General features: G+C 42.4%; 2 protein-coding genes across 7 annotated transcripts in view; one reads left to right on the forward strand and one right to left on the reverse strand.

Annotated features, from left to right (window-relative positions):
* Window positions 1-776: 776 nt before the first annotated feature.
* On the reverse strand, window positions 777-12,616 carry SHOX2 (SHOX homeobox 2). 5 transcript variants are annotated; one of them, XM_081570650.1, is made up of 7 exons: window positions 10,385-12,616; window positions 10,218-10,237; window positions 9,675-9,741; window positions 7,294-7,502; window positions 4,848-4,905; window positions 4,442-4,530; window positions 777-2,932 (listed from the first exon to the last, which is right to left on the reverse strand). In XM_081570650.1, exons 1-7 carry the CDS (start codon window positions 10,713-10,715, stop codon window positions 2,639-2,641), a joined length of 1,068 nt encoding a protein of 355 aa, XP_081426776.1. In that variant the 5' UTR covers window positions 10,716-12,616; the 3' UTR covers window positions 777-2,638. The 5 variants fall into 5 exon arrangements, with proteins under 5 accessions (XP_081426776.1, XP_081426779.1, XP_081426777.1 ...); XM_081570653.1 differs by lacking the exons at window positions 9,675-9,741; window positions 10,218-10,237 and having other exon boundaries at window positions 777-2,896; XM_081570651.1 differs by lacking the exons at window positions 9,675-9,741; window positions 10,218-10,237.
* A 2,177-nt stretch (window positions 12,617-14,793) lies between these two features.
* RSRC1 (arginine and serine rich coiled-coil 1) overlaps window positions 14,794-25,842 on the forward strand; it is a 427,216-nt gene continuing 416,167 nt past the window's right edge. For both annotated transcript variants that reach the window (XM_081570648.1, XM_081570649.1), the window contains exon 1: window positions 14,794-14,928. The gene's annotated coding sequence lies outside the window, so the exon portion shown is untranslated. The remainder of the gene's footprint in view (window positions 14,929-25,842) is intronic.

The raw sequence follows: 25,842 nt of genomic DNA on the forward strand, positions 1-25,842 counted from the left end.
GTCCCGGGTCTTCACGGTCCCTATCTACCCCCAAATAGGCAGAGCCTCCGGGCTTAAGTAGGTGACGTTTCTTCTGGGAGAGGGGCCGGATGAGGGAGGGAGGGGCTCCTTGGTATCCTACAAACGGCTAGAACCCGGCTTTTCCTAAATACGATCCTAGCTGCTACCTTTTCATAAATTTAACGAACGAAGACTCTGTTTGGGCCAAAGAGCTAAACTGAAGTGGGAGGCGGGGGATCCACCCTCCCCGCCGCCCCCTCCCCGCTTCGCGGCTCTTATCCTGCTTCCAGACTGCCACCGACTCCGGGGGAGGGTCGGCGACCTGGGACTGAGTGTTTTGTAACAATTAACTCAGGTGGGTTTCGCACCGCGTGACCACGCTTTCCTTCCTTCCCAAAATGTTCCCTAAATGAACTTCAAGGGTGAAAATGCAGCAAAATGAAGAACAAGAGTCCGTTTTAGGGAAGGAGATTATTCTATTCTATGTCATTTTACAAAGTATCTGTTCCTTTATTGATTTAGTGTAAAATCAATCCGGTTTCTTCACTGGGTGGATAAAATGGGGCAGGAAAGGGGGATTTTCGCTCAGCGCTACAGAGAGCCATGAGAGTCATCATTCTCACCGCCCCTTGATTGCCGTACGTAGGAGCAGAGGCAAGCTCTTTTCCAAGCTGGTATAGTCGAGAGAGATACATATTCATCAAAAAGGAAGAAGGAACGACTATCCTGGATAGTTTAATAGTAACAGGAATAAAGATGACGCGAACCCCATCAAATGAAACAATACTATTTTCATTCAATTGATCGCAAAGTGTCTTCAATTAATAACTTGGCACTTATTTAAAAGGTTTAACAGAGGTGAGACCAAAACATTTTGTACCGACAACACGCCATGAAATAACAGCATCTTCTTTGTTTAAAATAACTTAATACACTAGAAAAAATATGGCAAATATAAATAATTTTGTTTTCATGGAGAACAAATAGTTACAAAGCTCAACCGCATACCAAAGTTCAGCTAAAAGAGCTTTTCCTCTTTCTTGTAAATTAGAAGGGATTAAAAAAAAAAAAACTAAGGAGACTTTTTAAAGAATTGGGATACAGATTGCTCAGTCCAGGGTACCCCAGTTTAAATAGCTACATGAATTGAGACAAACAAAAAATTATTTGAATATACACCTTTGTGAGATAAAATGCAAATGTTGAAATTCAACCATTAGTTCACACATTATAGCCAAAATAAACTTTGCTTGTGTGTATCAACATATTTTACACAAACTTAGTGCCTGTATCTAGCTGGGTGTTGTTTAAAGTGAGTGTGATGGGACTGAGAGGGGGAAATAAAGCACGGTCCTCAAATAGGACTTCAGGAAATCTGCAAGAGGGAATACAAGAATAAGGGGAGAGGGGGACTAACACTGACCGCCCACTGTGTATCAGGCACCACGTGAGGCGCTATACCTTCATCATTTCTCTTTTCTTTTCCCCACATTTTCTACTTGCCTCTGTCATCTTGGGACAATCAGAGTGTAACTTTTTTGCCCTTCAAACTTTTGTCTTTTGTCCCCCCAGGATTAAAGATGGGGAAAAAATATATATAGATAGAAATATATATCAATTTTCAGATGCTTTGGGTATGTTTTTCATACCGAAAATGAAAATGGAGTTAAGTGAATGTGAGTAAAGCGGGAGGGGGGAGGAGACACCATCAATGGAATACAAGTAACATGCAAACCGGACTTTACTGACAGCTGTCTGGACAGTTCTGCCATAACAATTTCTCAGAGAAATCATTGTCTGTGGTTATCATTTTTATATTAATATTTTTTATCTCGTTTTTATACTGTCTTCCCTCTTCTTGCTCTTTCATACGTGGTGGTTTTTAACTCAAAGCATCTGATTCAACGTAAAAGGAGGCCCGCCTCTCTTATCAAATTTCTTGTATTAAAGTGAACTTCGCAGAAAAAGGTCAGTTTCAAAACCTGTGAACTTCCCAGCTGCGTACTTTTTTTCATCTTAATTCTTTAAATAAGTATACCTCTTCCTTCTGTTTTGCCTTCTTAGCCCATTAAAAAAAAAACAACATACACTTTAAGTTGGTAACTCCTGCCCCAATTATCTCGAGATTTGTCCCGGTTATTTTTCCATATTTTTTAATGTACAAAATACTTTTAAATTTTTTTCTTTTTTATTCCTTGGTTCTCCGATTTCAGCTTCTGCTGAATAGCAATAAGTTCCCTTTCTCTTTTTCTCTCTGGTTTGTCTTAGCTACAGTTTCCCCCTCATTTTTTATTAACAAGATTTTTATTTCTACGCAAAAGTCCATCGTTGCAGTTTTACCGTGAGCCACACTTCACTGTCCCAGCACTCTTCAGACTTCCCAAACCCATCCCTACAAAGCCAAATTCTAGGCCCCTAGACAGGTGAATGGTCAGGAGCCACGAAGATGATGCCCTTCTTGGGATCCCGGGTGCTGCCCTCCGAGTCCGGGATGCAGAAAGGGGCAAGGGGCCATCGGCGGGGCAGAAAGAGGCTCGGATTCCGAGGTCCGGGGCAAGTAACAGAGAAGCAGCGGGGCTCGGAGGGCATGCAGGCTGCGCGCCGTGCTGCAGGCGCGACCCTGGCGCTGGCGTTGCCATCACAGACCCAGGGCGGCCGCGTGCTTTTTGGCTTTCAGTCTGAGATCCGCGATGCTGGAGTTCTTGCTGGTAGTCTTGGCGGCAGCAGCGGCAGCCACGACGGAGGCTGCAGATGCTGAGTCTGCTGCCAGCGTGGCGAGCGGCAGTCCGAAGGGCGGCGCCGGGAACATCATGTAGGGCGCGTGCGCGGCCAGGTGCGGGTGCAGGTGGTGGTGCGCGTGCGCCACGGCGCTGTCCAGCTGCAGCTGCGCCTGAACCTGAAAGGACAAGGGCGTCACGTTGCAATGACTATCCTAGGGTGACAACAGAATAGAAACAGAGCATTAACGGCGTCCAGCTTAGCTCGGGGAAGGCTGGGGCAGGGGACGGGAAAGGGACGTTTAGCTGACCTCAGTTTGTTACTGAATCTGGGATACTCCAGTGTCCCTGAGTATTCTGCAGCTCACTCAGAGTGGCTTATCCCCCTGAGTCCCAGTGACTTCCATCTGCAGCGACTGTGGCCGCCCCCTTAGGAGCTGAGCTGGTAAGAGGGCAACAATGCTATTGTGCTAATACATCACTCCCCTCAAAATAACAATGTATATTGGACGGATGATGGGGTGAGCGTCCTTACCCTCCTCTCTTGGTGCTGTCATACGCCTCTTAGCCCATTACTAAAGTACCAATAAGCAAACTACAAAACTTTAAAAATGTCACTTAAAGAAGTTACTGCATCTTCATCACAACTGGCACACTTGTTAGTACTCCTAAACTTTACTACTATTAAAATTACATTGGGATCTTGTTAAAATGTAGATTCTGATTCAGAAGGTCTAGGTTAGGGTCGGAGAATCTTGCTTTCTAACAATCTCCCAGATGGTACTGATGTTGCAGACTCAGAGGTCACCTTCTGAGTAGTTAGAGTCTTCTCTTAAGATCCCCCTCTCTCTCCAGTCATTCTCTCCTGCTGCAGATGCCTAGCATCAGGATACTAGAATCCAGTGGTGCCAAGTGAGCTAAGACCTCCCTAACACAAACGCTCAATATACAGGGCACACTCGGGTATCTCTTCTGACCAGGGACTGGCAACTGAGAGTTAATTCATGACTTCATAGTCCTATCTAGCAAGGACCTTGGCCAAGGGTGGGGAATGTCTGATACTGGTTGGGAATGAGTTGCACCCTTAGGCTTGGAGAATGGGGAGTTCAGAGCCCTGGGATATCCTAGGATTAAATCATTGCTTCAGGCTGTACTTTTAAAATGTAGTCTTAAAGGTTTCTTTATGGCTAAGAAAGGGTTTGCATTGGCAAGGTGTCCCTGGGAAGACCAATGTTTTCCTCTCTACTAGAGATGAAGGTTTGCAGCTTAAAAAAAAAATCAAGTCTTAACTGGTAGTATTTTATTTGTTTGTTTTCTTTGGTCAGAGATATTTACTGTGACTAAGAGGTAGAAAATACCTCAAAAAATATTTACAGAGTTGCCTCAGAAATACCTTAGGATAACCTTTGTATTGGATCTGACAAATCTTAATCAAAAGGCTTTTCCCTTCCTTTCCCCAAGTGCAAACTTCAGTGCATTTTTAAAGGACCAGTTGCTGCCCTCAGGTATCTGTAGGTTTCCCATGAGGACAGAAAGGACTAAGCATGTAGGCCTCTGACACTGAATGGGTTTTTAAATGGGAATGTGTCCACTATATCATCTGAAAATTGATTCTCTAACTGTACACCCATATTAGAGCTCAGAGAAAGGGGATGTTCAACAGTTCAAGCAAATATCCAGGTCTTTTTACAGTTAAAAACAGGTTAAAACTGGGCTGTACTTGCCTGCTGAAATGGCATCCTTAAAGCACCTACATTGACGTAGGGTGCTACTCTACAAGCTTCAAATTGGCTGGCAGCCCCTATGAGGACGCCTGTGAAAAATGGAGAACAAAACAAAATAAAGTGAGATTAACATGTTCAGCACTTTTTCCTGAGGTTTCAAATGGTACTAAGATAGAACTATTTCCTTTGGAACTGGATTGGTATCTTCCTAAACTGTTGCCAGAATTAAAATCAATGTAATTTACTCCCCAATGTTAGGACTCTCATTAACTGCCTTCAGGGTAGATTTTTAAATAAGGACCACAGTTATCTTTGAGAAGGTTTTATTTTCTGTCTTCATAATAACAATATTCCCTAATGCTCTTTTTATTTAGAGTATCACATGTTCTTTGTCTGAGAAGCATACCTTTATGAAGTTGATTTTCTTGCTTTCTACATTTAGCTCTTCGATTTTGAAACCAAACCTACAAATTGGAGGAAAAAATAAAATCTAGGTGATATGACTCAAAATGTTTTTTTTATTTACAGGAGTATGATGAAGAAAGAGTAGTGTTTTAGGCAAGGAATGGAAGATACAGCAAGCAATCTTTGCATTATATACAACAATCTTAATTTCCAAAGTTAAAAACATAAATGAATGACAAAAATAATTTCCCATACTTTTGCAAGATATATTGTTTCTTAATAAATTACTCAAGTTTCATTTTCATGTTTCCACAATTAGAGTCCCCAAGGCCTAAAACTCTCCCTGATACCTGATACTAAAGTGATAATGGGTTTAGATGTTTGCCCAGTAAGACCTGAGGAAAATGTGCTCATTAAGAGCCTGTAATATTAATTAGCTTCATCTTCAAGAAAAACCAAACACCAAAGCAAATAGTGACTCTGTTTCTTTTCTTTTTTTCCTTGGGGGTGGGGAGATAAGAGTGGGGGAAGAGGTAATTAGTGTTATAAACGCCTCACTACAAAGAAGTTTAGAATTTTTCTCTTCCTCTGTGCAGCAGAGTATAACCTGGTAGCAGAATAATTATACCATTATCATGATGATCTAATTTGCTTCTATAGAAAAAGTTGCTCAGTGCAGTTACAATAGTAGAGAAGTATCCAGAAGGTAGATCAAAATTTTAAATAAAAATATGAGAAAAATAAATACCAGCAATAAAGTTCATTTATTACAAGAAAAAAGAGCATTCTGTGAAATGGGAGTGGGGTATGAATCATGTAATTCTGGATAATATCTTCTCCCAGATACTACCTTCTTAGATAAATTTGCCAACTTTTAGAAGCAGTATGGCAGATTTTAAGAAATTCAAACAAAGCTTGCTTTTATACTCCAATAATACAGCATTATGTTCCAATAATACAGCATATTGACTGATTCTCAAGTTAATGTTTAAAAACATGAAAGCAAAATACTGCTTCAGAGCTTTCTTCTTTTTGAAAGCAGTGTCACAGTCAATGTAAATCTTCAAAAATTCCCCTGCCATTTAGTGTAATAGAAGGGTAGATTTCATGCCAGGGTGGCATTCTTTGTGTACCTCATATGGCCTGAGGCTTCTTGCCTCTTTTTTCCCCTAGAAGAGTTGGAACTGATATACTAATGCTCACAACTGTAATAATTATCACCATGTCTTTAAGGGGTTTCTAAGCCTCTAGAGATCTCAGTACACAGAGCAAAGTAGGACAAGCTTGAAAAGGAAGGCTCTGCTGTTGATGCTGTGATGACCAAGGCAGCCTATTATTACTTTTCCCCTTTAAGGGGACTGCTCTGTTTTTGTCCTGATCCTATTACAAGATGCGGGGAAGCCCCATAAGAATTGCATAGTTCGCTGCAGATGGTGGTCTCTGCGCCCAGAGACCTAGAGAGTATCTGTTACAGTGATACTTTGTAACAGCTGCAGATGTTCAGGCCTAAAACTGCTCCATGTGTTCAAACAAATAATGACCATCATTTTCTCCTATTTTATTATTTGAGTGGAAATAAAACCTGAAACAGTTAAATTCGTTTTCCATAAAACTAAAAGGATATGTGTGCGTGTATGTATATAATTTTTTTCCCTTAAGTGCTCCCAAAGCCTACTTTTGCCATTACATTCACCCCCACAACCAGTAAAGAAAATCTGCTCCAATACCAACTTCACTGAGTGTGGCACTTGCTGGGATCAGACTTTGGAAATGTTAATATTAAGATATGTTGGTTGTTTTAAAATCAAGTTTCTGATTCAGGTTTGCTTCCCTAGTTAAGTGAGAGAACAAAGAAAGAGTGACCAAATGCATTTATTTTCTCCGCTATTTCACACACAGTTTGAGATCGACCGCTAACGGCAGACTGTAAAGTTCTGCACTTAACAGTTGCTAATTTTCTTTATAGTCTGTACATCTATAAACCTAATTGGCATATCCGCCTGGCAAACCTAGATCCCAGAGCAGACCCTCAAGGAAACCCAACTCGGATGAACAAAATGTTCGTTGTAACTTTTAAAGCATCCAGAAGATAAAACGTTTTCTGTGGGATTTTTTTTAAGGCTTATAAAAGTAGGCCCATTAGGATTAAACCACATTAAAGGCATTGTGAGGCGAGGGGGGTGTGGTTTATAGAAACCCTGGGAGCAAGCCCAGCAAAGCTTTCTTCTGCTGGGAACATATGTTGGTACGGGGTGGAGGGGAGCCCAGGAAGGCTTTAAGACTAAGATCTCCTTTGGAAAATAAGACCTCTAGCAAAGACTTTTCTTCCCTTCTCACCTCACTCCAGACCCTTGAACCCGCACACTCATCGTGTGTCCCTCAAGCTACTCTCCAAGCCCAGGCATGCCCCCTCCTCCGCTCCCCGCGACCTCCTCACAGCCGGATACCTGCACGCGGGCCTCGGACAGCCCCAGCCGTTGGCTCAGTTCTTCACGCATAAAGGCATCCGGGTAGTGAGTCTCATCAAAAAGCCTTTCCAGCTCGTTGAGTTGTTCCAGGGTGAAATTGGTCCGACTTCGCCTCTGCTTGATTTTGGTCTGGCCTTCGTCCTCCATCCCTTTCGCATCCTCTTTGCGATCCTTCAGCTCCGGGGACACTGGAGAGGGTACCACGAACAGGGCCATACACATATGTCCACGCGCACACACCGCAACACACACACACACAGACAAAAACAACATAGCAAATACCATGAGCAGATTTGTCTCCAGAAGGACGGCGGATTCTGCCCCCTCCCGGAGTTCCTGTCCAGGCCCTCACCCCGCTGAGAGGAAGAGGATCCCGGAGATGCGAAAAGATCAACTGGGGTGGCTGCCCGCGGGCAAGGTGGGCATTCACCTACCCAATCCCTTTCACAACTGCGGCCTCAGTTCACCTTCTCACTCTTCACCCCCACAGTCCCCTGCCCTCCCCCGCGAACACAAACCAATTCCACTCACCCTCTCTCGCGCGTTCACTCTCTCCCACACACGCACAGAAATCAAAAGCGCCGCACCCCGTGGGTCACAGAACGCGATCCCAGCAGAAGAGGGCGGCGAGGCCACGGACTGGGCTCTGACACCGGCCATTCCCGGAGTACAGACCCCTTCTCAGCCAGCGCTGGCTGCCGCCGGCTCTCCCGTCTTCTCTCAAACTTGCTGGTCTAATTTGGGAACAATTGGGCTGCTGGGTCACAGCTGGAGGACAAGACCCCGGTGCTGCACTGCGCTGGGAGCCACTTCCGTGGGTGCTATGTACAGACCCAGGGCTCGAGCCAAATACCGCGGACGGCCCCCGGACAGCCAGGCAGTCCCTGTCCCCGCTGCCGAATCCCGGGCGCCAAAGCAGAGGCGCCCACGCCATGTTGGCGGCCTGGAGGGCTCACTGCCCATACCCGACCAGAAGGAAAAAGAGGCAGAAAACCAGCTTCGGAAGGCCCGTGAAACAGACCGCCGCCTCTGTTCACTCCTTCTCCCTCCCCATTGGAAAGGCGGACTCGACCCTAGCCGCTTAAACCCACAGAGATCAACAGGTTCAAGCGGAACATTCGCGATCCGCGGTTTCTATTGGTTGCGCAAAGGCTTTTCATGCATCCAGAAGCTCGGATGTTTAATAAAATATGCATTTTTCTGCTCTAGGTTCGCACACATCCGTTGTCACTTTCCTGCTCTTCCTTCTCCTCCCTTTAAAAACAGGAGCTTCGCAAGTGTGAGCATACAGGGACACCGGAAGGATGTGGCTATATATATAGGCCAAGGGGCACTGATCTGGGGAGCTGATATCAACGTAAGCGGCCCTCTTTAACCTTCATCCTCTGGGCCTGAGTCGGAGACTTGAGTTTTTAAGGTGCCAAAGCTGAGTTTAGAATAATCGAGGCTGTTTGCAGTTCTTCCTAGCCCAGAATCCTGATCAGCATGAGTGTTAAAAATCATTTCTATAAGAGCCGGGCTGCAGAGAAATTAATATTTGCCCTGAGTTTGGAAACCAACAATCCCAAGACTTCATTTGCCCTGGGTTAACTTTAAATTCGCAGTCTGGCCTGCTCGTGTACCCAGGGCCCGGAGCTTGGGACTCAGGCCAGGGAGGCTGCACTGGACTGCGTAACAGTTATGCCACCACTTTCCATGTTTACTTGGTACCCTGTCTGGGAGAAGACCACTAGAACTCAGCCCGTGTTGGCATTCTAGTTAAGCGTTTCCCGCATACCTATTTCTCAAGAGTTCGTTTTGCGGACATGTGTCCTTCCTCCAGGAAGCTGTAGATAATATTATAGCACAAACTCAAGCCAAGTTAATAGGAAAACATTTCCATTTATATTTTAATGAAATTTAAATATGAAAACACACCCTTCAGATTCTGCCAAAGCGGTGAGAAGGCTTTGTTTATTCCATGCTCACAGTGGAAGCCCCTCAAACTTTGGGGGCTTCGAAGAGAAAGATGTCCACATTTCCAGTTGATTAATAGACTTAATATAATCTCTATTTTGCCCCCAAATTTCCACTTATTGGCCTAAACAAGAACAGACTGTGTTATAAACAAAATTGCTTGCTTAAATATGTGATTCTACGCATGTCACATATTTTCTTAATTGGAAAAATATGGCAGCTCACCAGTTACTGCAGGCACCAAGTGCCAAATTAATTTTATTGTTGAACTCCTTTGAATTGGTACAGGATGCTCCACCATTTAGAAAAAGCCTTTTCCAAACACTTTGCTGGCACCAAAGGATTATCCCACCACAAAACCAGAATACTGGATGATGCCGCGCAGTAAATATCGGAAAACAAACAAACAAAAAAGGAGCCTAATGCATCTCCTGAAAGAAAACAGCGCACAGCCTGAACCTCAGCCTTGGCCTCATTCTACCTTCACAGCTCTAAGAAAATGGGAAGTTTTGGTCCCTAAGATTCAGGGATCCAGAGTCTTCACGGAGTTGGAGTGGTTCTTAGAGGCAGCGACGAAACCTGGGGCGACTCGGGTGAAATCCCAATCAACCTGCGTCTCCGTATCTCTTTCCCCTTTCTCCTCTCTTTTTCTCCCCTCGGGCCTAGGAAAGGGACTCCGGCAAACTCGGCGCTACATGCTAATTGTAATCCCGCCGCCTGGCCCAGGGACGGCCAGCACCCACTTCAGCAGCCGGGTGCCCCGAACTTCCCCACCCGCCTGCCGGCCGGCCAGCCGGCGGGGCCCATCCTCCGGTTGGTGAAAATGCATTTGGGTGGAATGGGAGTAGCGGGAGCATCCGAGAAGGGCGAGCGCAAACCCCACACTCTCCCCCTCCTCCACAGACACACACACACACTTGGACCCCACCCACGACCGTGCACACCACCGGACTCCCACCCCTCCGTCCTCACTCTGGCTTCCAAAGCTGGGGTCCAAGGGCCCTCTCCTCGTCCGCCCCCCTACTCCTCCCTCGCCGGGCCTGGGGATCCTCTCCCGCCCGAGAGGAGTCGGGAAGGCGGGAAGGGGAACCGCGGCCGGGGGTCGGGCCGTTACCCTCGGTGAGCCGCGGGCTGCCCTGCTCCCTGCTTCTCTCGGCGGCGCCCATGTCCAGCTCCCGGACGGGAGAGCGCCCTCCTCCTCCAGCTCCTCCGCCTGCTCCTCCTCCGCCTCCGCCTCCTCCGCCTCCTCCGCCGCCGCCGCCTCCGCCGGCCGCCCGGACTGCCGGGCTGCTGCGGTCGTCGCGGCCCGGCTCCGAGCAGCCGCTCGGCTCCTTGGCCCCGCGCAGCGGCCCGCTCTCCAGCACCTCCCGGTACGTGATAGCCTCCTTCTTCTCCTTCACTTTCTGGTCAAAAGACTTCGAGACGAACGCCGTAAGTTCTTCCATCGCCAGAGATGCCCGTCAGCCCCGCGCTCAACCTCTCCCAGCCGAGCAGCCCCGCTCTTTTTTTTCCTTCTTCTTTTTTTACTGCTCCAGCCCCCCCAATAATAACACATCAATGGGGCAGGGGGTGGGAGGGAAGGGGGAGGGGGAGGGGGGAGAAGAAGAAAAAGAAGAGAAGAAAGAAGAAAGAGGAGGAGAAGTAGGAGAAGAAGAAGTAAGAAGAGGAGGAGGTGGAGGAGGAAGAAGAGGAAGAGGGAAGGGGCGGGGGCCGCCGGAGGGAAATGGGAACCGATGCTTCCCTGCCGGAGCGCGCTTGTTCAGTGTTAAGATCTTTGACAATTCTTCCTGCGGAGAGTTCAGATCTGATAGCGACGCAGCGCTTGAAGTCTCACTATTTATACTTCGCAAAGGCGGCCCCTTGTTCTGAGTAAATTACCTCCCCTCGCAACTCGGAGGGAGCCCCTTCCCGAGAAGCTCCCGCGCCACTACCTGGGGGTGGGGGAGTGGGGGTTGGGAGGTGGTGGGGGTGATAGGGAGAAGGGGGAGAGAGAGAGAGAGAAAAAGAAAGAGAGATTGAGATTGATTAAGGCTGGAGTCCAGGATGGCTGGAGCTGGAGTATGAGGACAGAGAAGGGGGGCCGGAGGGAGTGGGAAGAAGAGGCAGTCCCAGGCCGTCCGGCTTTTCGGATACCTCGGCCGCCTGCGCTCTTGGCCATTAATTCAGGATTGACAAGAATCCCTAATTAATTTAATTAGGCGTGGATTTTTGCGTTGATGTCACGACTTACTTAAACACTGGGGAGCTGGACTTATTCCGCCGGGGCGTGGCCAAGAGGAAACTGACAAGTGCGCTGCTCCAGGAGTCAGTAGGGTATCCCGACCTGGCATAAGACCCTGCGTCCTCGCCAGGCGTCAGGGTGCAGCGCAACTGCTCGGCTCCGCATTGCTGTCCGGCAGCCCTGCCCTGCCTCAGATCCCCGGGACCCCATTTCCGTATCCTGACCCTGTACCCCAGTCGTACATGCCTGCTGTCCCCAACGCCGACCCAAAACCTTGTAGCCTGGCATCCTGGCTTCACAACCCTGCCGAGTCAGGGTCCTTTACAATTTCTCAGGCCCGCACAGCTCCTTTTTAGGGGCTTCCCAGCCCGCGGCCAGAGCTGAGCCTGGATCTTCACCAAGCTCCCCACCCCAGGGAGTCTGTGAGTCACCCCATTATTTGCGTCCTGGAGACCATGCCGACTCTACCGACAAACCTCGATCGAACTGGCTGGTTGGTTTAACACATTTTCCGAGCAGCTGTTCCCTGACAGATTCCATTTTAAAGTGTTTCTTTAGCGCTTGATCAAGGACAGTTTGACTTCGTTCCCTCTTTGAGGTCTCAGGACCCTCACCCTCTCCCTTACTCTTTGCACTAGGACTCCTCCCACAATGAACTAAAGAAACTCTTCTCTAGAATCCTAGAAGCATTCTAATTAATTTCCTAATTTTGAAAAGATCATGATTATTCCTCTGAGTTTGAAAAAAAAATCGATGTTAAGTTTGTGCCCCATCTAATTTCATTTATCGTGGACTATTTTAAAAAAAATGCTCGCTGTGAAAAAAGTACCTCTCCTCTCCACTTAACGCTACTATTTAGAATTATATCCCCGGACTGTTTTCATGGAAGCTGTTATATGGATGGACACATCTATATTCTCGCGTCATATATGCGTATCGTCCAGGACAAAGCTTGCTGTGAGAAGTGTGGCCGTGTATATACACCCCTCACATAAGACTATTTACATGTGAAAAAAGAATACTTACATATTGAAAGTTATATTTACCTGCGTGTGTAAACACACCTTTTCAAGTGTAGCTTCGGGAACATTTAATAGTCTGAATATTAAATACAGTCTTTCTGACGTTAAAGGTAACTTGTCCGTTTTCTTGCATCTTATAGTCTCAGTAAAAATAAAAGCAATTATAGAACTTTCATTCTGGTATCTTCCAACCATTGGTTAAGGCATCAACACAAAGTTAACAGATAATTTGAGAAGTTCCGTCAAAGCAACCTGAAGCATTTGTAAAAAGAGAACACAATTATACCTTAATATGTTACTATTTCTAGAATATATGTAACTTTGTCACTATTTTTCACTACTTTTACACTTTTCAGATTAAAATATTCACAGTTGGTGAACTTAAGGAAGATGGAAATCTTACTTTTTAGAATTGAATTGTTACTTTGCCTTTTTTTCTCTTGAATTCTAAACTTTTTTTCTTCTTAAAATATTTCATTTATTGCTACTTTTAGGAGAAATAATCAAGAACTTTAAGTTTCCAGTAGAAGCAGCTTTTAGGTATCAATAAATTACAGGAGTGCTTTCTTTTATTACACTACAAAAGATTCAAATACTCACACTTTCTGAAGTTATATGAATTTAGAAATATGATTTTGCAGTTAGTCTTGGGTTACTATTTGTGACTTTACTTCTGATATTATTAGACGGGACTAACCATAAAATTTTAATCCTTTAAGAAAATCCACTTTTAAGGTTATTTAGCAGGATGACAAGTCATGGGGTCAGCTAAATGGATATGGTGCTCAAATAGCTCTCAAACTGAGATGTTAAATGTGTATTCACAAATAGCTCCAAAACAGCCATGATTAAAGTCTGGTAAGGGATCAGGAGGCTCACCAAATACTTCTTTGCCCTTTCAAGCACATGACTTTCAAGTCAGCAACTCAAATTCCACCTACTGAGCTTGAGGGAAAGATGAACACTTTAAAGTTAATCAGGGAAGACTTGGATAAAATAGTTGAATAATTCACACCAAATAGATTTCCCCATAGATTTTTCTGGCATGTTGCTCTTAGTATATTTACCAACAAGTGGTGTTCATATGAGATGGAGCTATGTATGAGAGATCTGCAGTGTCTAACTATGGATTCCTACTGCCCTAAGGGAAATTTAGTTAAAAAAAAAACAAAAACAACCAACCAAGGTTTTGAAATCATATACTAATAAATGCTTACCAAGTTATAATGATGTTGTTTCTTTAAATAGCAAATATTTTCTCAAGACAGTTCAAAATGCAGTTTCGGTAAAAACAAAAAATTGAGAGTAAAGTTCAGTGACCACTTGCAGACAGATGTATAGCTTCCAATAAAATTCAGGGCCCCAAAGGTTCATTTCTTTACCCTCCATCCAGCTCTTGAATTATTTAAAATAAACATGCAGTGTTGTAGTTAAGCTTTAAAATGGTCCCTCAAAACAGGTTAGTTAAGGTACAGTCATTTATGAAAAATAGAGTTTGTGGAGATGATTTTCTCCATCTCAAATGTCTGTGCAAACCTGTAGCTTGGGTACACAGTAGTTGTTGGTTGTCTCAGTTCACTCAGACCAAGGCCAACAGTTTACCTCCTTATCGACGCTTCTTCACATTAAATAAGGAAAAAATGATGTTCATGCAAGAACAGATAAAGTCGTGTAAGTTACAGAAAATGCTGCCTTGCTTTCATTTGTATTGGTTTAAATCACAACAAAACCCCCTACACATTTAATTTATTTTCCAGAAGAAACCTCCTGCCCCTGCCTCTGGCAGTTTTCTCCCATTCCTCAACCAACCAGTTACTTTAATGGGAGAAAAAAATTTGTCCCCAGCCTGTGCCTTCACCTTTAGCGCAGAAGAAACACCGACTTTTAATGCAGTTTTTCAAATAAATCATTACAATTTAATCACAAATGACTCTGACGCTATACAGACACACTCCCTTGATTTATTATTGTTGGGCCGGTTTCCTCCTCTCCCAGCATGAGATAATCGATTTTGCTACGTGTGGGTGTCTTAAACATAACTTCCTGTGATGCGGATTTGTTTACTGATTATCTGTGGCGATAAAGACGATTACTAAGGCAATGAAACTTTTCAATCCCCACCTTAATTGCTTTTTGGTAACAAGAAAATCAAATAATCAAGCACGCAAAACCAACACCAAACAAAAAATTGGCGGCGTGACAATCTACTCCTTCGGCTCTCCTAACGCCTGGCAGCTTCCATCGATGCACTCGAAAATTCGGCTGACGCTGCCTGGTGGTGGAACCAGGAAGGCGGTGAGCTTAAACTGAAGCAAGTTCGGTGAACGCCGGCGGCGCCCAGATTTGAAGAAACATTTCTAGGTCTGCGGCGCTTGCAAGTCTACTGGAAGTGTAAGCCCGAAGGCCGGAATCCAGGTGATGCCCGCGTCCGGGACCTGAGGGGCAGCGCCCGCAGCTGAGGGGTTCGGAGGCCCTACTCTGGCGTGAGGCGGCGCAGGCCTGGCGCTGCCGGTGTACTGGAGGCGGCGGCGGCGGCTGCGGGAGGGGGGCTGGGGGTAGGGGGTTGGCGGTCCGGCGGCGTGCTGGGTGGCGCAGTGCGCATGCGCTGGGCACCTGGCGGCTTCTGACCTTTTGAGGGCCAAGCTGGGGCCTTAGGGTGGTGGCGGCTATAGGACTGTACGCGCTCGCAGGCCTCAGGCTAGGCCTTGAGTCTAGACGTGGTGAGGGAGAGTTAGCCGACTCTTTTACCCTTTCCCTCGTCAAAACCTCTCTCTCTCCCATCCCCACCGCCAGTCCCTGATCTTTGATAGCCCGCTTTTGGGTTTCTGGGTTTGTCTTGTAAGATGTGACTGGAGTTTGGTTACCAGTTTTAGGTAGGGTGGAGCGAGAAGGAGGCTGCAACCTGGTGTACTTTGTCCCATCCACTCTGTTACACCTACTTTAAATTCGCCTGCTCTTCCAGCTTACCCCCCCCACCCGAATCCGCACCTCCACCCCTACCCCACCTCCCATCCTTCCTGGCTCACACTCGCATGCTGGGAAGAGAGGTGGTGCAGGGTGACATAGACTGCCTTCCTTAACAAATAAATATATTTGTTACATTTATTCGCCGTTAACACTCATCTGTTTTCTTGATTTCAGGACTTGTGGTCATAGACCAAGAGCACATGGCTATCTATGGTCTATGAGAGGTTATGCACTAGTATACATGTTGCCTGCTCTTGTTTTTAGGTCAACCTTAATTTTTCTTTCAGAGGTTATATATCTTTAAATGCACAGTGGAGGCCATTTTTTACACCCCCCCCCCCCCCCCCCCAGAATTAGCAGTAACTTACTAGTGTTTCAACTGACTAGGTACTAGGTAGTTAAATAAAACTGTTTCGTGTTGTCACAAGAAAGTTTTCCAGTTGTTGCCTTTGGACTTAGCCATAAAAGCTCTAAGTGAAGGAGATATGCGGTTTTCAGGTTTAAGGATTATAGCAGATATGACAGGTGCAACCTCCTGGGGAAATTGGGTATCCTTTGAGAGCCCCTTTAGCTCTAGAGTCTATAAATATTCACTTTCTTTGCAGACAAAGGAGATTTCCTGCTAAGTGGTAGCACTTTATTACTGTATGTTCTTCAGTAAGAAGGCTAAAAATGTTTGAAACTGAAATAAAGGCAGCTGGCACCTACCAGCTTGGATAGCCTTACTAATTGGCCTTACCAGCTTGACTAAGGAAACAGTTGTATTATGAGTTGGAAAACTTATCTAATAAGATTGTTATATTAGATGTATTGGTGTATTTTCCACTTTTATTTTCAAACCATTGGGAAGAAATTCCTATGACTGATAATGCTTTAATAAAAAAAAAAGATTCTAGTCTGCAAATTTTTAGTTGTGCTGGGAGGAATGTTTTAACAATACTGTACCTCTTGGGTTTTGCTTTATTTTGCTCATTAAGCTAGAATTTTACCTTAGTTCTTTTATTGCCTGGGGTGATTCTGTACTTGTTTGTGGATTTCTTCCTATGCTAAATGATGTTAACCCCATTTTTACTTTACACCTTTGAGGTGGATTTCCCATTGAAATGACTGTTCCTCCCCCTTGCCCGTATTTGGTCTTGTGTGCAAGATCAAAAAGATTAAGTTTGATAAACTAATGAATGAGTAGTGGTGAAATAATTATAAAATGTCATGTCCTTTAGGAATATTTGTTCTCTGTAACTGCCTGCTTTCTGAAAAAGATAACTGCTTACTTTACCTTATTGATTACCAGACAAAGGAACTACTTGTGCATGCCTTTAAGCTCTCTTTTGAATGACACATTTTGGCTTCTACATCTTCAGTCAGTCACCTAAACTTTACAATAGGATGTTTTTGTAAATTGATGTCCTACTGTAGTCATTATTGTCATAGCTTCAATTCTGTAATGGGAGTTAGTTGGATATGGTTTGTGACCATGAAACTGCAACCAGAAAGTAATAGAGACAAGTGAGAACAGAAAACTGAAAGCCTTCTCTCCCTATTTGCCTTTTCTGCTTACAGATGGATTAAAAAATTGTTAGGTTCTGGGACTCCTAAAAATATATGCTCAATTTATCTTTGCTCTTACTGGAAAGAGCTATTAATGCATCTTGCCATATATTATACTTACCAATTGAGTTAAATAAAAACAGTTCTTCCTTACTGGAAATGTGTGATATAATATAAATCAACCACTATGACTTGAATGAGCAAATTACATGCTAGTGACATTATGGAAATCCAGAGGTAAGTATATATATAGGGTAGTGAGTAGGAATTCAGTACTGTCATTGATGAGAAGACAGTTTTTGGACCTACCTTTGATTTGTTCAGTTCCTTTTCTGAATAAGTATTTGAGTTTATTTATAATAAAGAAATGTAGTGGCTTTTTGTTTCTCTTATTGAGATTAATTATACTTTGGTGTGATTTTTTTGAGATGTAAATGCATCACCAGAAAAAGTATTTATAAATCTATGACAGTGATTTTTTTAACCATTTTTTCATTTGGTTACTCTAAGGAAGGATTGTATATCTTCCATTAACTTTTCTGAGTTAAATGTAATCACTCTTCTAATATGGATGAATTACATTATTTGAGATTAAAGAATAGAAAAAATGTATACCCACCTCTCAGTCTCTTTTTTTGGTCATCAACAAGATACATAATTAGATGTATGTCCTTTTCTTTTTTCCTACTTCTTTATGCCTTATGTAGGTACTTAAGCTGGACAAAAATGTAGGATAGAAATGACTGTAGGTACCTTAGAGTAGTAGGTCTATACTTTTTAGATTTAAGATCACTTTACATGCTTGAAAATTATCAAGAACCCCACAGACTTTTATCTACATGGGCTATATCTATAAATACTGCCTTTCTAGTAATTAAAACAAAAATTTGAAGTATTTATTAATTAGTCCACATAAAAATAACAGTAGTAAATCCATTACTTGATAACATAAAGTAACATATTTGATTTGAAAGATAGCTATATTTTCCATGACAAAAATGAAAAAAGTGGCATTATTTTTCCTTTTTGCAAATCTCTACTGTCTGGCTTAATTGAAGACAACTGGATTCTTGTATCTGCTTTCACATTCAGTTTATTGTGATGACTTTTTGAATGAAGTATATGAAGAAAATCTCGATTTCACACAGATAACGCTGTTGGAAAAAATAGTATTTTAATAGCCTTTTCAGATAATTACTTCCTTAACACAGTGCCATAAGTTGACAGGTAGTAGTTTCTTAAACGTTTGTTGCGATGTGGCATTTTAAACTATGTCAATGACCTTTTCCTGCTCTGTTACATTAAAATCTGTTGGTTTGTCCCTACCGTGAATGGATATTTTACTTATAACATGAATCTGTGACATCGTACATTGGCTTATTGGAAAATACTGGTTCAGTGAGTTATGTGTAGCTTCTAAATATAGACAAACTTTTCATTATATAATTAAAAAATTCCAATTTGTTAATATCACCATTGACCTCATCAAAGAAATCTTTTAAGTGCTGAGAAGCTGTCAGTCTCATGGTGACAAATACAAGTTATCCAACATTTTGATTTTTGCTTGAGAGCTCAAATTTTTTTGTGTTGGTATTATATTTTATTTTTAATCTATTTTTTAATTGGAGGAAAATTGCATTACAATGTTGTGTTGGTTTCTGCCAGACAACAATGCATTATCAGTCATAATTATATATATCGCCTCCCTTGCCTACCCTATCCCACCCCTCTAGGTCATCACCGAGTGCCGAGACTAGGCTCCCACTAGCTGTTTTACACATGATAGTGTATAAATGTCAATACCACTTTCTCAGTCTGTCTCATCCTTTCCTTCCTCTGCTGTGTCCACAAATTTGTTCTCTACATCTGCCTCTCCATTCCTTCCCTACTAATAGGTTCTTCAGCAACATTTTTCTAGATTCCATATATATTCGTTAATTGAGAGCTCAGATTTTATCATTGGCAACAAATTGACAGTTTCCTTAAAGGATAGACTCCTTTAATTCATTCTTGAGAAAATGTCAAGTGCCCAAGTCTGAATAATCACAGTCAGTTCTTTTAAATAGTGTTTCACAATAAAAGCAGCTAGTTCAACTTGTTATTCAGCTGCACAAATGTTTCCTCAAGATAACCCATTGTTCTTCAGTATCTGTGTTTCCTATTTCATCACACAGAATATTAAGATGTGTTCTCAAGGGTTGAAATTTATAGAATTAATGATGATTTTACTGTTTTATCAAGGACATACGTAAGTGAAACTGCCTTTCTTTTTTTAAAAAAAAGAACTGTATATTGCAGTGAAGAATTCAAGGACTGTTAGTACAGTTTGGTCCTATTACCTTGATTCCTGTTAAAGCATCAGCAGTTTTGCCTACCACTGCTTCTACATCATCAGCCCAAAAGTCAACACAGTAAAAAACGTAAATCAAGTTTCAGTAATGTAATAAAATTAGTTTTGGCTAGTTGGATCCCTTTAGGTCTTAGGAATACCCCAGAGTCTACAGAACACATTGGGAACTACTATAAACTAGAATGTAAACTCCTTGAGGGCAAGGATTTTTCTCTCTTGTTCATTGATGTGTTCCTTATACCTTGGCATGCTATCACTCTGGGACTTTTAAAAAGTCCTATCTCAAGTGTTAGATCACATGCTTTCTGAATCTGGGTCATTTTTATTCACTCTCTCTTTCTGTTGGAGCACATCCTTCAGTACCTTCCTAAAAAAGGATGAGCTTGAGGTATAATTGGAGCCCTTGCATATCTGAAAATGTCTTTATTCTGATCTCGTATTAGATCTATGATTCAGGTGAATATACAGTCTAGTTTGAAAATGATTTTCACTTAGAATTCTGAAGGCAAGTCTCCATTGTTTGCTGTGTTGCTACTGAGAAGCCCTGTGCCTTTTACCATTTTTTACCTTTAGAAGTTTCTAGGTTCTTTGTATTCCTCGTTTCTGAAGTTTTATGAGGTATATCAGGTATAGGTCTTTTCTTTTTTTTTTTTTTGAATGGGATCATCTTTTTATTTATTTTTATTTATTTTTTTACTTTACAATATTGTATTGGTTTTACCATACATTGACATGAATCTGCCATGGGTGTACATGTGTTCCCCATCCAGAACCCCCGTCCCACCTCCTTCCCCATCCCATCCCTCTGGGTCATTATTTTAAAATCAGTTTCTCTTATGAATTTTAGTAGTATATTATTGCTCAATTGCTCAGTCACTTCAGCCGTGTCCGACTCTCTGTGACCCCATGGACCATGGCCTGCCAGGCTCCTCAGTCCATGGAATTGTCCAGGCAAGAATACTTTTCAAATTCATTGTCCCAGGGATTTAGGGCAATTCATGTCTTTCAATTCTGTAAATTTTTAAAATTATTCTTTGGATAGTTTTCTTTTTCTGTTTTCTGTGCTCTGTTTCTTTCTGGAATATATATCAATTGGATATTGGACTTTCTGGATTGATCCTCTTTTACCTCCTATTTTTTTATCTTTTTCTTTCTACTTTTCATGAGCCCTTTGATAGTATCTTCTGACCCTATTGTGTTACTTACAACTTATTGTTTGTTTAAATTTCAAGATTTCTCTCCTATTCTATGGTTATTTCTCCTATTCTTGTTTGGTGGATTATCTTCTCATATATTTCTGAGGATAGTGTTTTTTTGAAGTTTTCTTGCATGTTCCTGGCTTACTGTGAGTTGCTTGTTTTTCTGCTTGGCTTCTGTCTCTTATGATGAAGAGTTCCATCACGTGATTTGTTTTCTTTTGTTGTGTAATTACTAAAAAGTTACCAGAAGAAATGTTTGTAGAAAAAAGTTTAATGTGGGGAATTTCAGTGGTTAAGACTCCATACTCTTGCTGCTATGGGCCCGGGTTCGGTGCCTGGTTAGGGAACTAAGATCCCACAAGCTATGTGGCACGGCCAAAGCAAAAAAAAAAAGTATTAAAAAAAAAAGTTTGCTGTGTTTACGGTTTGGGCTTGTTAACTGGTGGACTTGGTTTTAATATAGCTTCTTCCAGGTACTATTTAGTTTTTGGAGAAAAGAATACTCTGAATTCTTGGAGCCAAGTACACACAGGGTGACAGTATTTACTGTTAGATTGTAGACTTTCACTTAATCTCTTTAACTTTTAGTTGAGCATTTCTCTACCCTCTTTTCCTGTACCCCTGGACCTGGTGCTTCACTGTTTCATCATTTTTCTAAAATAAACCACCTCTCCTTCTGGGAATGGGGAATCAGTTCAGTTCAGTCGCTCAGTCGTGTCCGACTCTTTGTGACCCCATGAATTGCAGCACGCCAGGCCTCTCTGTCCATCACCAACTCCCGGAGTCTACTCAAACCCATGTCCATCGAGTTGGTGATGCCATCCAACCATCTCATCCTCTGTTGTCCCTTCTCCTCCTGCCCCCAATCCTACCCAGCATTAGGGTCTTTACCAATGAGTCAACTCTTCGCATGAGGTGGCCAAGGTACTGGAGTTTCAGCTTCAACATCAGTCCTTCCAATGAACACCCAGGATTGATCTCCTTTAGGATGGATTGATTGGATCTCCTTGCAGTCCAAGGGACTCTCAAGAGTCTTCTCCAACACCACAGTTCAAAAGCATCAATTCTTCGGCGCTCAGCTTTCTTCACCGTCCAACTCTTACATCCATACATGACCACTGGAAAAACCATAGACTTGACTAGACGTACTTTTGTTGGCAAAGTAATGTCTCTGCTTTTAAATATGCTATGTAGGTTGGCCATAACCTTCCTTCCAAGGAGCAAGCGTCTTTTAATTTCATGGCTGCAATCAGAATCAGCAGTGATTTTGGAGCCCCCAAAAATAAAGTCTGACACTGTTTCCACTGTTTCCCCACCCATTTCCCATGGAGTGATGGGACCAGATGCCATGATCTTAGTTTTCTGAACGTTGAGCTTTAAGCCAACTTTTTCACTCTCCTCTTTCACTTTCATCAAGAGGCTCTTTAGTTCTTCTTCATTTTCTGCCATAAGGGTGGTGTCATCTGCATATCTGAGGTTATTGATATTTCTCCCGGCAATCTTGATTCCAGCTTGTGTTTTTTCCAGCCCAGTGTTTCTCATGATGTACTCTGCATATAAGTTAAATAAGCAGGGTGACAATATACAGCCTTGATGTACTCCCTTTCCTATTTGGAACCAGTCTGTTGTTCCACGTCCAGTTCTAACTGTTGCTTCCTGACCTGCATACAGGTTTCTCAAGAGACAGGTCAGATGGTCTGGTATTCCTATCTCTTTCAGAATTTTCCACAGTTTATTGTGAACCACACAGTCAAAGGCTTTGGCATAATCAATAAAGCAGAAATAGATGTTTTTCTGGAACTCTCTTGCTTTTTTGATGATCCAGCGGATATTGGCAATTTGATCTCTGGTTCCTCTGCCTTTTCTAAAACCAGCTTGAACACCTGGAAGTTCACGGTTCACGTATTGCTGAAGCCTGGCTTGGAGAATTTTGAGCATTACTTTACTATCATGTGAGATGAGTGCAATTGTGTGGTAGTTTGAGCATTCTTTGGCATTGCCTTTCTTTGGGATTGGAACGAAAACTGACCTTTTCCAGTCCTGCGGCCACTGCTGAGTTTTCCAAATTTGCTGGCATATCGAGTGCAGCACTTGCACAGCATCACCTTTGAGGATTTGAAATAGCTCAACTGGAATTCCATCACCTCCACTAGCTTTGTTCGAAGTGATGCTTTCTAAGGCCCACTTGACTTCACATTCTAGGATGTCTGGCTCTAGGTGAGTGATCACACCATCGTGATTATCTGGGTCGTGAAGATCTTTTTTGTACAATTCTGTGTATTCTTGCTACCTCTTCTTAATATCTTCTGCTTCTGTTAGGTCCATACCATTTCTGTCCTTTAACGAGCCTATCTTTGCATGAAATGTTCCTTTGGTATCTCTAATTTTCTTGACGAGATCTCTAGTCTTTCCCAATCTGTTGTTTTCCTCTATTTCTTTGCACTGATCGCTGAGGAAGGCTTTCTTATCTCTCCTTGCTATTCTTTGGAACTCGGCATTCAGATGGGAATATCTTTCCCTTTCTCCTTTGCTTTTCTCTTCTCTTCTCTTCCCAGTTATCTGTAAGGCCTCCTCAGACAGCCATTTTGCTTTTTTGCGTTTCTTTTCCATGGGGATGGTCTTGATCCCTGTCTCCTGTACAATGTCACGAACCTCTGTCCATAGTTCATCAGTCACTCTATCAGATCTAGTCCCTTAAATCTATTTGTCACTTCTACTGTATACTCATAAGGGATTTGATCTAGGTCATACCTGAATGGACTAGTGGTTTTCCCTACTTTCTTCAATTTAAGTCTGAATGGGGAATAGCAGACCGCTATCTGGTTGGATCAGAGAAGGCAATGGCACTCCACTCCAGTACTCTTGCGTGGAAACTCCCATGGGCGGAGGAGCCTGGTAGGCTTCAGTCCATGGGGTCGCAAAGAGTCGGACACGACTGAGCGACTTCACCTTCACTTTTCACTCTCATGCACTGGAGAAGGCAATGGCAACCCACTCCAGTGTTCTTGCCTGGAGAATCCCGGGGATGGAGGAGCCTGGTGGGCTGCTGTCTATGGGGTCGCACAGAGTCTGACACGACTGAAGCGACTTAGTAGCAGCTGCAGCAGCATCTGGTTGGATGGCATAGGGGACCTGAGCAATTACTTCTTTTACAGAATTTCAACCAATTCCTTTGTTTTTTAGTTCTGTGCCTCATTGTACCTGCTATGGTATCTGGTGTCTCCGATTCCTGATCCTTTCTGATTTTTGCTACGTGAATTGGCTTTTCTTCAATTGGAAATCTCTGCAGTTGCTTCATGTTCAGCATTCTTAGTTCTAAATCCTGCGTCTGTTTTTCATTTGCTGAAAATTTGTTGACATATCTTGTCTCGTGTTCCTGTAGTTTTATCCTCTGGTCTTCTTTATCCTCTTTATACTTTTTTATCCTTTACTATAATGTTAGTATTTTTTAAACCAGGTAATAAAATAAAAACCCATCTTAATTTGGTTATTTGCGAGTAGAGAAAATTATTAACTGTTTAAAGGTTGAAGCAAGAAAGGAAGAAAAGGGAAATTAGAATGCTTGGATGATCAATATTATCAATTATATACAAATTCCTTAATGAAAATAGACATACATACATATATACATATACAGAGAGATGTGGTTATATATGATATATAATGGCTATATGGATATAAATATGTAAATACATGTTATTGTTGGTTTTAGTCACTAAGCTGTGTCTGACTTTGTGACCGCTTAAACTACAGCATGCCAGGCTTCCCTGACTTCCCTGTCTCTGGAGTTGGCTCAAACTCATGTCCATTGAGTCAGTGATGCCAGCCAATTGTCTCATCCTCTGTTACCTCCTTCTCCTCTTGCCCTCAGTCTTCCCAGCATCAGGGTCTTTTCCAGTGAGTCGGCTCTTTGTATCAGGTGGCCAAAGTGTTGGAAATTCAGCTTCAGCATCATTCTTTCCAATGAATATTCAGGGTTGATTTCCTTTAGGATTGACTGATTTGATCTCCTTGCAGTTCAAGGGACTCTCAAGAATCTTCTGCAGCACCATGTTTCGAAAACATTGATTTTTTGGCACTGGCGCTTAGGCTTCTTTATGGTCCAGCTCTGATATCTGTACATGACTATGGGAAAAACCATAGCTTTCACTGTAGACCTTTGTTGGCAAAGTGATGTCTCTGCTTTGTAATAAGCTTTCTAGGATTGTCATAGCTTTTCTTCCAAGGAGCAAGTGTCTTTTAATTTCATGGGTACAGTCACTGTATGCAGTGATTTTGGAGCTCAAGAAAAACCTGTCACTGTTTGTACTTTTTCCCCATCTGTTTGCCATGAAGTGATGGGACTAGATGCCATGGTCTTTGTTTTTTGAATGTTGAGCTTTAAGCCAGCTTTTTTCACTCCCCTCTTTTACCCTCATCAAGAGGGTCTTTAGTTTATTATATACACACATTTAAATATATATGTATGTATGTACATATATACTGTATGTATATGTAAGATTTCTTAATTGTAGTATTTTGAGAGCTGGAGAGGATCATGGTGATCTTACATGAAGTGCAGTTTTGTTTTCAATGAGGAAACTGGCTTAGACATGCTAGTGGTTTACTGAGATTTTCAAAACCAAGTTTTTCCAATGTTTAGTTGAAATGTGAAATGTTAGAAATGTGAACAACTTTGAGGTTCAGAACTATATTTCAAGTCTAATTCTGGCTCCAGGTAAATAGCTTTAAGTTTTGAATTGAGTTATAACAGTGACTTTCAACTAGAATTGCATTAGAGTCAAGGAAGGGATGGCTCACTTGGTTCTGAAAACAAAGCTGTGATTTAATGTATTGCTTTTTTTAGAGTAATGATATTTAACTTAAGTAAATATTAAAATGAAGTGTGAGATTTTTGTTTATCTGATTCATTAACTATTTATCCTACCTATTAGGAATGATGGATATTGCTTTTATGTGACATCCAAAGATAGCTAATATCTACTTTAGTAAAAAAATAAGATTGCATATGAGAATCTAACTTTAAAATAAGACAAGTAGGCTTCTTATCAGTTATTGTCTAAATATAAAAACCTTATATTCTGTATGTTTTTTCTTTTGTATAGTAAATATGCAAATATACCATAGCCATATAGAATATAGTTAAAAAAGAGAAAAAATCACCCAATTCCTTACTTAAATATTTATCAATTGTCTTCATTTTTGCTCTTACTCATATGCATATATTTTCTTACATTGTAGTCTCTGTACATGCAGTTTTAATTT

The sequence above is a fragment of the Giraffa tippelskirchi genome, chromosome 2 (assembly GCF_054371585.1).
Source record: "Giraffa tippelskirchi isolate mGirTip1 chromosome 2, T2T-mGirTip1v1.2.pri, whole genome shotgun sequence".
NCBI classification, from domain to species: Eukaryota; Metazoa; Chordata; class Mammalia; order Artiodactyla; family Giraffidae; genus Giraffa; species Giraffa tippelskirchi.